Source organism: Vigna radiata, unplaced genomic scaffold, assembly GCF_000741045.1.
Source record: "Vigna radiata var. radiata cultivar VC1973A unplaced genomic scaffold, Vradiata_ver6 scaffold_161, whole genome shotgun sequence".
Classification (NCBI taxonomy): domain Eukaryota; kingdom Viridiplantae; phylum Streptophyta; class Magnoliopsida; order Fabales; family Fabaceae; genus Vigna; species Vigna radiata.
The window spans coordinates 172,107-183,967 of NW_014542362.1; the positions used below are offsets into that span (position 1 = coordinate 172,107).

The 11,861-nt window shown below is 33.5% G+C and overlaps 1 protein-coding gene and 1 non-coding gene across 2 annotated transcripts; one reads left to right on the plus strand and one right to left on the minus strand.

Annotated features, from left to right (window-relative positions):
* The first annotated feature begins 4,796 nt into the window (after positions 1–4,796).
* Positions 4,797–7,151, plus strand: LOC106779790 (protein GRAVITROPIC IN THE LIGHT 1). The gene has a single exon (XM_014667984.2). It carries the CDS (start codon positions 5,292–5,294, stop codon positions 6,675–6,677), a length of 1,386 nt encoding a protein of 461 aa, XP_014523470.1. The 5' UTR covers positions 4,797–5,291; the 3' UTR covers positions 6,678–7,151.
* Positions 7,152–10,685: 3,534 nt separating this feature from the next.
* TRNAI-AAU lies at positions 10,686–10,759 on the minus strand. The gene has a single exon. It is a non-coding gene; the product is annotated as a tRNA-Ile (tRNA).
* Between the last annotated feature and the right edge of the window lie 1,102 nt (positions 10,760–11,861).

Genomic DNA, 11,861 nt, shown 5'->3' on the forward strand with positions numbered 1-11,861 from the left:
ACCAATCGGTCAAAACAAAAGAAATTCATACCTAAAGTAGTTAATCAGTGTGCATTTGTCTAAAATGAAAGAAATATTACATGTGTTGGTCGCTTAAAATTTCGTCCGAGAAGGGTTTGAGTAGAGAAGAAGGTTTCACGCAAAGATAAAGTGAATAAATTTTCACCCTCTCGTCCAAATTTTTAATGAATTTGCTAACATATAACATCTAAAAAGTGATAGTCTGATGTCTTATAACTCTTTGAAGTATGAAACTAAGACATTTGTCATCATACGTGGGTACATTTTCACCTTTGTATCAAACATTTTTCATGAAATTTACTCAATAATGTGTCGAAAATTAAGAATTATGATGACTAATGAATATATGACATCCGAAAAATATAAATTTTGACATCAAAATTGAACATTTATTTACAAAAATGTTATCAATTATTTTTAACGTTGACCTTTTCATATTCTAACATTGAAGGTGAGACGTTGAAATCTTATTTTGCATTTGTCTCTCAATCACTGTTGGAAGTCCCACATCGACTAAAGATAACGCCAATTTATAATATATAAGTGATGTGCAAACTTCACCTTACAAGGTGGTTTTGTGGGGTGAGTTAGGTCTAAAACCAAGATTCTAATATGGTATTAGAGTCATCGTTAGAGCCTATCCTAGGCGAGTTCTAAATCGGTGTAAACCTCACCTTACAAACCGGTTTTATGGGATTGAAAAAAGTTAAACCTAAACCTACTTTCTAATAATCACAACCATTATAAATACTTAAGAGAGGCATTAAAAATGACTTATTAAATCCATAAAACCTGCGTATGAACTTTGGAATTCGAGTTTTCAAATCTAAACTATTGAACTATTACTCGTTTTCGAAAATCACAACAATGTGCTCATGAAAAATACTGAAAGCTTGTTTGAATTGGGCCTAAAGATCACACAAACAATGGGCTTTTGTGATTTTCGGTCTACTGGTAAAAACAAATAGGACACTTCATGCATCTCAAGTTTTTCTTCTTACATCTCTAAATTTTTCCTTTTCTTTTTGCATTTTACTCTCTTAATAATAACAAATCAGATAATATAATTTAGGAGAACTAACACGGTCAAATAATATGAGATGTGTGATATGAGATATGCCGAATAATAAATCCAATTAGTTTTGAAAAGTGTAATTATTAAGTTACAGAATCCAATATATAGGAAAACGTACAAAATTTTCAAGTCCGATTACGACTCACACAAAAACAAATTTTAAAATTCGTCAGATAAAAGAAATTTACACATAATCAAATTTTGAAACCTAATAAAAAAATATAAATAATCAGATTTAAAATCCAATAAATAAAAAAATTTAACACAAATTTCAAAATCCAATAAATAAAAACATTAACCAAATTTAGAAAAAAAAATTGACACCAAATATAAATTTAATCCGGTGCATGCATGTGTTTACAGCTAGACCAACATCCACTTCTCATAAATTCTTGGACCACCCATGCAACTGCAGCGATCAAAGGCTACTTTTGTCTTTTTAAAAAGTGGGAGGTGCAGGAAGAAAAATGTGGGATAAACAAGAACCGGAACCTTCTTCTGAACCGGGTTCAGTTTCAGAAGCAGGTTACTCTTGTTGAAGATATCTTCTTCCACCTACTCCCAACATCTTCACCATTTTTCTTTCTTTACTTTCTTATTTACTTTTCTTATCTTCTATTTATATTCTACGCTATTATCTGTTACTTTTTCTCACACCTTCAACAACTTTTTAAATATTAAATGTATTATTCATTGAATGAAAATATTAAACCCTATAACGACTGCATTATTTAAACATATTCTATTTACTACATTCATGCAATGAAATATATAAATTTATCAAACCAGCCAACATTCACATTATTTATAAACGAATTAATACTACTTGTACCATATGGACCGGTCGGACCATAATCGACGCCCAGTCCATCTGGCGCATACGACACGCGACATTCAGCCAGATAATTTGACAAGATAGTATAAACCGGTAGAGCGTATCCTAATCGTATAAATTTGAGATGGTTAGTATAAACTCGACGCTCGGTCTAGGGGAAGCAGTGATTCAGTTAGAACCGTCCGTCCGGAAGAAAGATGAATGTTAAGACTAAATTAAGGTAAAACAAGATTAGGGATATTGGGCCAATAATTGGGCCATGATTAAAACTTTGCTAATCACGGGCCCATAAGTGAAAACTATAAATAGAGGTCAAAGGTAAAAAGTAGTTGGTTACATTGATTGCACATTTACTTCAAATTAGTACTTTCTCTTTCTATCTCTACCATTGAGTTGTTCATTGACTTGAGCATCGGAGCACCTTTGAAAGGTATCCAACCGAGCGTTACCAGTGAAGGACCGAAGATTGGAGTAGGAGAGGAGTATTCGGAGCGTAGCCGAACGTCTAGGAGGGAAATTGTGTAGGTGTTGGAGTTAGACTGACCGTACAACCAAAAGGTCACCATTGGTAATAATCTGCCGGCCCCACGGTAGGCGCCAAATCAATTCGGTTGTATGGTCGGTCTGACTCCAACACCTACACAATTTCCCTCCTAGACGTCTGGCTACGCTCCGAACACTCCTCTCCTGCTCCAATCTTTGGTCCTTCACTGGTAACGCCCAGTTGGGTACTTGTCAAAGGTGCTACAACGCTCAAGTCAATGAACAACTCAATGGTAGAGATAGAAAGAGAAAGTACTAGTTTGAAGTACATGTGCAATCAATGTAACCAATTACCTTCTACCTTTAACCTCTATTTATAGTTTTCACTTATGGGCCCGTGATTAGCAAAGTCTTAATCACGATCCAATTACTGGTCCAATATCCCTAATCTTGTTTTACCTTAATTCAGTCTTAAACTTCATCTTTCTTCCGGACGGGCTGTTCTAACGAATCACTACTTCCCCTAGATCGGGCGTCGAGTTTACACTAGTCATCTTGAGTTTATACGATTAGAATCCGCTCTACTGGCTTATACTGTCTTATCAAATTATTTGGCTGAATGTCACGTGTCGTATGTGTCGGCTGGATTGGGCGTCGATTATGATCCAACCAGTGTGTATGGTACACTACTAAAAGGATCGATAACAAGTTTATTATAAAAATCTATAATTTAATTTCTTATGTTCTATTTTTTGTCTTTAGAGTGAAAGGGTAATAAAATATTATCATACGTATGAAATTATTTTAGGCGTCAATTTTATACAAACTTGAGATAATATATTTTTAAACAGTATAGTGATGTAAATAAATTTTATAAAAAATATCCATAAAAGATAGAAATATGATTGGAACCTAATTGTGAATCATGTTAGTGATATGTTGATATCACGTTAGTTCGGTTTTCAAGAAGATAAATCAAAATATAGTATAATAATTCATTGGTGTCCCAAGTTGACTATGTTGTACCCCATTTCCTGCATGTTTTAATTAAGAGCTAAGGCTATATATATTTCAGTCACGATCATTCTTTCGGCCCTGTCTCTTTTCTCATGTTTTCCCACCATCCTTTGCTTCTGTAGGATTAATTTAAGTACAACTAATATACCAACAATAACATACAAATTCAAATTCAAATTTTCATATGATCAAGTAAAAGCCAAAGTCCTTTAACTTAAGAGTGGAAGCACATCGCTTGTTTCTCTTCTTCTTCTTCTGCAAACTATTTTGCAATTGTTCACAAAACCTCAAGAAAAAGTCTGTTTCTTCGTTCATTTGCTGCATTCCGAGACAGACAGAGACACCTCTTCTTAAACAAATCAAAACAAAACAACACTCTCGTTTTTTCTTTTTCTGCTACTTTCTATTTTTGTTTACTTCAATAAGTGTAGAGTTTAAATTTATAATCGAGATTCCTGTACATTGAATATATCTCTTGAAAAGAATCGAACTACTTAGTTCACACATGTCAATATTTGCTGCGTAGTACTTGCTCATCTGGACTTGGCAGTGTCCTTTATAACTGCAAAAATTAAATTTGAATATATAAATTGAAATAATATTACTTTAAAACATTGTTACATATAGAGTTAAGTTACTTTATTCATGTAGAATTGCCTTTTACAAAAGGTAGATGAGATCTGAATGTATGCATTAGTTGTTTATTTTTTACTTTTACTGAATACAATGAATAAAAAGAATGCACGCAGAGCATTTTTCATGCTTCTGTTTCTGTTTCTGTCACTGCAGTGCTGCTTAATTAATATTCCTTCACTTCGTCTCTAGAGAGTTTTGATAACCATTGAATTGAAATAGCTTTTTGAAAACCACAATAATGTTTCTGACTGTAGTGTCCCCCACAGAATAAAAGCTATATATGCCTACGTATTTAAATTTTTTAACATAAAGCATGGATAATGGTAAACTTTATTCAGGTTGGCTACATAACTACACATAACTACAAAATATTTGTAGCCGTTCATGTACCTACAGCTACAATGAACCACTTCCAATAATTAATCGAATCTTTTCTTGAGGTTCAAAATCTTGTTTACTCTTGCTGTTTATCTACATAAACAATTACTGCGGAGTGCTTAATAACCATCATTTGGTTTTCCAAAGAAGAAGATATTTAGCATGCTGGTAAAGACAACATCTCTAGCTCCTCACATGTTTCATAATGTTCTCCATCAGACAAGCATCACAGATTCGAAATGACATTTTTACTATATATGTGCATAAGTATTAAACTGTGTATTCTTATGTATACCTAATAGTTTGAAGGGAAAGCTGAATTGTATGGTTGGTAGGGTCGACAATACCCATCAATCACGTAAGGCAACAGGCCCCACACTATCATCTCTCTTGGTAGCTCTACAGGTATTATTCGAAAAACAAGTAGCCAAAGGAAATAGAAAAAGGAAAAAGAGTAAATAATCAGTGGTTTTGGCTTCTATCTCAAACTTCTTCTACTACAAGCCTACTTCCAGTATTTAACATCTTTCGTCACAAAGCTAAACCATTCCTTCTTTTTCTTTTCCCGCGCTTTAAAAGCACTCTTATTTCCTTAATTTTCTCCATTATATTAATATCACCCCCTGCTAATCTCTATCCTCTGCTCCAATCCAACACTGATTTCATAGCATAGTCAAAGATTTGAGCCTGCTTTTCCAACCAAAATCTCCTTTTTCAGCTAACGTTTTCTCTCACACAAGTTCCCTTTCTTGGATTTCATTGATTTTTGCTGTCAACACACAACACAACACAACACACGTTCCCCTCAAACTCTTATGCTTCAAACAACAAAATCTCTGTCTCCTGATGGAAACCGTTAAACCAAAATCAGCACTCAACAATAGGAGCAAGAAACTGGCGAAGACGTTCCAGAAGGTGATCAGCCTCCGAAGTGCAACCAAACTCGCTTCTAACAATGGCATTTGCATGCTCAACTCCCACCTCAAAGTCAAGGAGGATCTCTTCTCCGATCATCAGGCCAAAACCCACCAGGGAAATGGCAGAAATAGAGCAGTTATGGAGGCTCTCATTGCAAGACTATTCGCTGGGGTCACCACCATCAAAGCAGCATATGCAGAACTCCAAATGGCTCAGCACCCGTACAACAACGAGTCCATTCAAGCCGCGGATCAAGCCGTGGTGGATGAACTCAAAGCCATATCAGAGTTGAAGCGCAGGTTCTTGAAAAAGGAGCTTGATCTTTCACCCCAAGTCACCATTATGCTAGCGGAGATTCAAGAACAGCAGAGCCTCATGAAAACCTACGAAATCACCATCAAGAGGCTCGAAGCCGAGGTAGAATTCAAGGAATCAAACGTCTCATCGCTCAAAAAACACCTCGACGACTGCGTTTCCTTCAACAAAACACTTGAAAAGAAGCTCAACTCGAGTGGCTCGTTGTCATTGTTCGATAACCTCACACTTTCAGCGTTGATTCCAACCCATTTTGTCCATTTTCTTCACCACACTTTGCGATCAGTTAGAAGCTTCTCCAAGTTGATGATGGCGGAGATGGAGTCTGCTCACTGGGATCTCGAAGCCGCCGTCAAGTTCATCCACCCAAATGCAGTTTTCGCCAAACCAACTCACCAGAGCTTCGCATTTGAATCATTTGTGTGCATAACAATGTTTGAGGGCTTCAACAATCCAAACTTCAGCGTTCAAGAAGACCCGCCTCAGAAACACTCACTCCAACACGGACAAAGTCTCTACTTTGACAAATTCAAAAAGCTCAAGTCTCTGAACCCGAAGCAGTACTTAACCCACAACCCAAACTCTTCCTTTTCCAAGTTCCTAAAATCCAAGTACCTTCAAATGGTGCATGCCAAAATGGAGTGTTCCTTGTTTGGCAACTTGAACCAGAGGAAGGTGGTGAACTCTGGAGGGTACCCAGATTCCGCTTTCTTCATCGCATTTGCAGAGATGGCAAAGCGGGTTTGGACCCTGCATTATTTGGCATTATCGTTTCACGACGATATTACTGTTTTTCAGGTGAAGAAGAACACGAGGTTCTCTGAGGTTTACATGGAAAGTGTGACAGAAGAACCTGTTTCAGCTTCGGGGGAATCCTCTGATTCCAATTCCGGTGAGCTTAGGGTGGGTTTCACGGTGGTTCCTGGTTTCAAAATTGGTAAGACAGTGATACAGAGTCAGGTTTACCTCTCTCTGGTGGGTTCTCCGGCAAGTTCCTGATACGCATCATTGTTAGTATTAATTACTGTATTATTAGTATCCTTTGTCACGGTAATACTAATGTTATAAGTATAATACTCATAATGAGTTGTCAAGTATATACACTGAGCCTTAATTTACAATAAATGTTTAGAAATTTATTAAATATATAATAAGGAGTATTAAATGAATACTTGACAACTCATTTTCTGTATTATTATTATTTGAGGGAGAGAGCAAAGTATTAATTCCTGTATAATTAGGCATTTTTTAGGTTATCATTGTATATCTGGTCTCAGTGTAGGGATGTTTCAGGTGCTCTGTTAGACACTCTCCAAGGAATTTATAGTACAATACATTTGGTATATACACCTTCTCAGTCTCTGTTTTCTTTTTCTTCTCTTATTGTCAATGTAAAATGTAAATCGTCTTGTATAATAATGATGCTGTAGTATAATAAATTAAAGTATAAGTCTGTCTCGGTTGATTATTGATTCATTTAATACGCCAAGTATAGGAGTAATGATTCAAAGCATAATGATTAGGCCGTGTTTGACTGGAGTGTATGTTAAGTTTTACTTTAATATGCATAGCCTTCATTACTTAACCAAGTGTTGCCGTAGTGCTCAATTATAAACCGTTGTATAAAGTAAAAGTCTAAAGTTTATGGCTATTTTAAGGGAGAGATTTTGATGATAAGGTTCCACTGCTGGTATAAAACCATAATGTGTATGTCGTATGTTTTAACTACCGTGTCATGTTTTTTTTTTTTGTTTATGTAATTGAAGTGTAAAATGAGTACACATTATGATGTTCGGAAGAGAATAATAAGAGGGCGTGTTTGTGTTAATTTAATCTCTCAATTTAGGCAAAATTAGAAGAAAGATTTATTTACTTAAACAGGTTTGACATTTTTGAAAGAAGAAACCTAATGACTAATATTATATGATTAGTGTTAATGATTGAATTTGAATGGAAAATGTTGGATTTGATAGAAGATGGGAGTCTAAGGAATAAGTGGGGTGTGTGCATGATTGATGGGGCAGGGGTGCAATGAGAGAGAGGAGCGAACATGTGGTGGCAACATCATCTTCTTTTGATCATATTTAAGGGCCCACAAAAGAGAAACTTTGAGTGTTAGATTTGTTTCTTCTTGCAGATACTTCCATTTTTATTTTGTCAGAAATAAATTCACTGGCTGTTGGATATTTGAATTTGATGGCAGAAAAGTAGGGAATTTGATCGTTAACCTAACCCGTTAATCTGTGGTTAACCTTTAAATAAAGCAAAATTAGGCTAGTGATTAAATAGGAGACACGAATAAGATACGATAGAGACTTGGGCATATGATAAATTTTAAATATTAAAAGACATGTAATGAAATGAATATAAAGAAATATTGAACTTGTTCATGCAACGTCTGACAGATATATTAGGGAAACAGAGGTAGCATTTACAAGTGTACGTTGGAAATTTTTTATTTGTTTGGGAAACTGTTATAGTTCACGAGATGGCTAGGCAAACATGTGAGGACTAGATGTTACTACTGCTACACTATAATTTCTGCCGTTTCCATACTGACTATCACAGCACCAAATATCTCATTCAGCAATTTTTTTAGTGTAAACGTCAAATGAATTATTACTTTAAGATTCATATGTTTTATTATAATGAACAATGATATAAATAAAGGGTATTCGTGATTTGAAGAACTTTACTTGAATGATGGGAGAAAATAATAATATGTTTGAAATTAATTTTGAAGTAAAAGTTGAGGATGAGGAAGCATACGAAACAGATTAAGTGGGAATTGTGATGTAATTGGGTAAAAGAATGTTTCCTGATTTGGATATTTTTAGTTTATTCGTAGCTTGATGTGCACTCCAGATACCAAAGTCGAGCTAATAAATACTAAAGAGTTCATCAATCAATCTCTTTTAAGAAAAGTTGAAATATTTGAGAACATCATCACCAAGAACATTGTGTTGACACGAGGGGAAAACATTGTTGAAGAGAAAACCCTTAAAATGGTTTACGAGATTAATTTTGTTTGTTTTTGTTGATTTGCGAAAATGGGATTGTGTTGATTTGCAAGATATGTTTATTTTAATCATCTCGCTATCTTATTTGGATTTGCAGTGATTTACATAGAAATGTCATATTTGTCTTCAGTTTTATTCGATTCCAAAGGTTTATAATTGATTCCAAGAAGCATGCATAACATAAATAAACTACACAGTTCTCCTACACTGTTTGTCACGAGTAACAAAGTTACTCTCGCTGCCTATGTGACGAGTAACTTCTACACTCTCGCTAGCCATGCATTTGTTGCTTTTGCAATCCTAGTTAAAGAGATTTTCTAACCACTACTCGAAAGTTGAAAGATTCCTGTCAAAACAGTGTTCAAGCTTTGAATTTGAAAACAAGGTTTTGACTATGAACACCATTAATAACACGTTGGTTGAACAAGAGAAAAATTATATTAAAACCACTTGATTGGTTGAATGTTACTCATTTGAAGTACGAGGGTCAAAAATTGTCTTTTGCAAATATCCCATATGACTTTTCCTATGACCAGGACATGGCATTGGCTACTATGGTCAGACAAAAAATGCAGGGTCAACGAGTTAAAACGGTTGGTTGTTTGAATATTAATGATAGACTTCTGCATTATGTTATTGTGCACATGTTGACTCCACGACATGGAAATTTTGTAAAGTTATTGCACGAGAATATTTTTATGTTATGGATGCTTAAAAATAATATAGTTATCACTTGGCCTCACCACATCATGCACCATATGCTTAAATGCAAGGTCGGTGACATACTCCTACCATCTGGTGTCTTGATTATCCAAATCATACAATATAATGGAGTACGTCTTGATGTCGTCACCAACACTCAAATTGGGACAAGGCAACATTTTTCAACATTACAAATCAATTTGTATATATGAAGAGGTTAAATATTGTTAATGTCAACGGTGTTCGGCAACACGATGTCGATGATGATGAAGACGAATAGCAGCAACAACATCAGAGTCCTCAACATGACAACCCTGTGCAACCTCTTTCTTATCCTCCAAATGTTAATATGATGACTCAAATGTGGGAGGGGGTACAAGACTTGCAACACAGAATTCAGGATATGGAACAAATGCAAGAGCGGATTCAGCGTATTGAAGATAACTTAGCCAACTTATCTCTTAACATGAACCGACAACATGTTAACCTCAACCGTGATGTTAATTTAATGTTGCATAATTTAGATGATTAAATTCTTTACTATTAATGGTTGTATTACATGCCTTATTATATTACATTTACAACCGACATACGTCACCTTTACAACCGTGTCAAAAATGATGATAGAATGATATTTAAAAAAAATTGAAAAACACATTAAATAAACTCTACTAATATTATACCAAAATCCTACTTGTATTTATATATATATATATATATATATATATATATATATATATATATATATATATATATATATATATATATATATATTAAAATCAGATATTAATTTAAGTGTATAATATAAACTCACTGGAATTTAATTACGTTTAGAAAACTTGAAAAATTCCAAAGCTTACATAAGTTATCACCAAAATTTGTAATTATATTTTAAATATTCTAAGTTTATCTAAAATTGTTTTCAACTATTTTCATTGCAAATACTGTTTGGTAATTTTTGTTTGCAGTATTGTATTAAAAAAATGGTTCTACTCAAAATTGTAGACTTGAAAGGTAAATGAGCCATCATAGATATTGGATTTTGAAAAAAAAAACAATGTTATATGTGATCTTAAAACCATTATTTTGAATAAAAGTTAAAAATTGAGAGGCATATCTAATTTATAAAATGAAGAATAATTTAAAATTAAATAAGTGAGTATAACATTGTAAAATTGAAAGGAATTAAATTAGTAAATTAATGTCCTATCTTGACAGAAACCAGAATCTTTGATTAGCAGGAATCAGGTCAATGATTTAGTTATTAAAAATAAAAAGAAAATTATGGCCCATGCAGGTCTCGAACCTGCGACCTTGGCGTTATTAGCACCACGCTCTAACCAACTGAGCTAATGGGCCAGATATATTTATGTCTTTTAGTGTAACTACTCAAACCAAGAGTTTGGGTTGAACAAAACGTCAAGTGATTATTTTAAATATCACATAATAATGTCACATTTCACAAAATTCTTAAGATTCATAATAACCCGCAGAAATGTGAATAATTTCATAGGATAACAAATTAACATTTTTTTCAGAGTGAAAACAATCTAAATAATAAAGATAAATTAAAAGAAAGAAGAAAAAGGAAGAGGAGAGTTATGTGTAGGACCCTTTTCCAAATAATAAAATATTTTTAGAAATACACGACAAGAGTGAAGTGAAAAGATACTAAATTAATTTAAAAAATATTTAACGTAAACAAAAATATTAAGATCAAAATATAGAATAGTATTAATATATCATTACTCTGTTTACATACTTTAAGTTACCTGATGATGCATCCCGAAAGACCCAATTTTTAGTGGGCCTTCGCAGCTCTTTGAAACCCAACTTTTCTATCTCCTATAAATCCAGTAATGATGTTTTCTTCATATATTACTATATTTAATTGACAAATAGTTATATTAAGAAAAATAAATATTATCAAAATAATTCTGATTTTATTTTCACTATTATTAATGTCACCTCTTAAATACCTACGTCAATCAAAATTTTCTAATTCAAAATCAAACAAGGTGGTCCAATAACTGCAACAAATTATTAACATGACTAAGTATAGGAATCTAGTGGCGGAATGAAATCATCTATCTACTTTTTTTATTTTCCTTTTCAATTGAGAAATAATAATTCTTGGAAAAAATTGGCAACAGAGAAAGTACTATTGTTTAGCAAACACAACGTTTTAATATTAAATTATTGATAGAAAATAAGACACGTAATAACTTTGGAAAACACTTAACTCCTTTTAATGAGTTGGAAACTTGATAACCTGTATTAAACTTCACCTATAGTTCTTTTCCCCCTGAAATTAAAGGAAGAAGACAAAGACCCAAAACTCAATCAGTAATTAGCATAGCACCCATTAATATCTTAACATCAAATGTTAAACATATAATATATATATATATATATATATATATATATATATATATATATATATATATATGGGGTTTGCTAA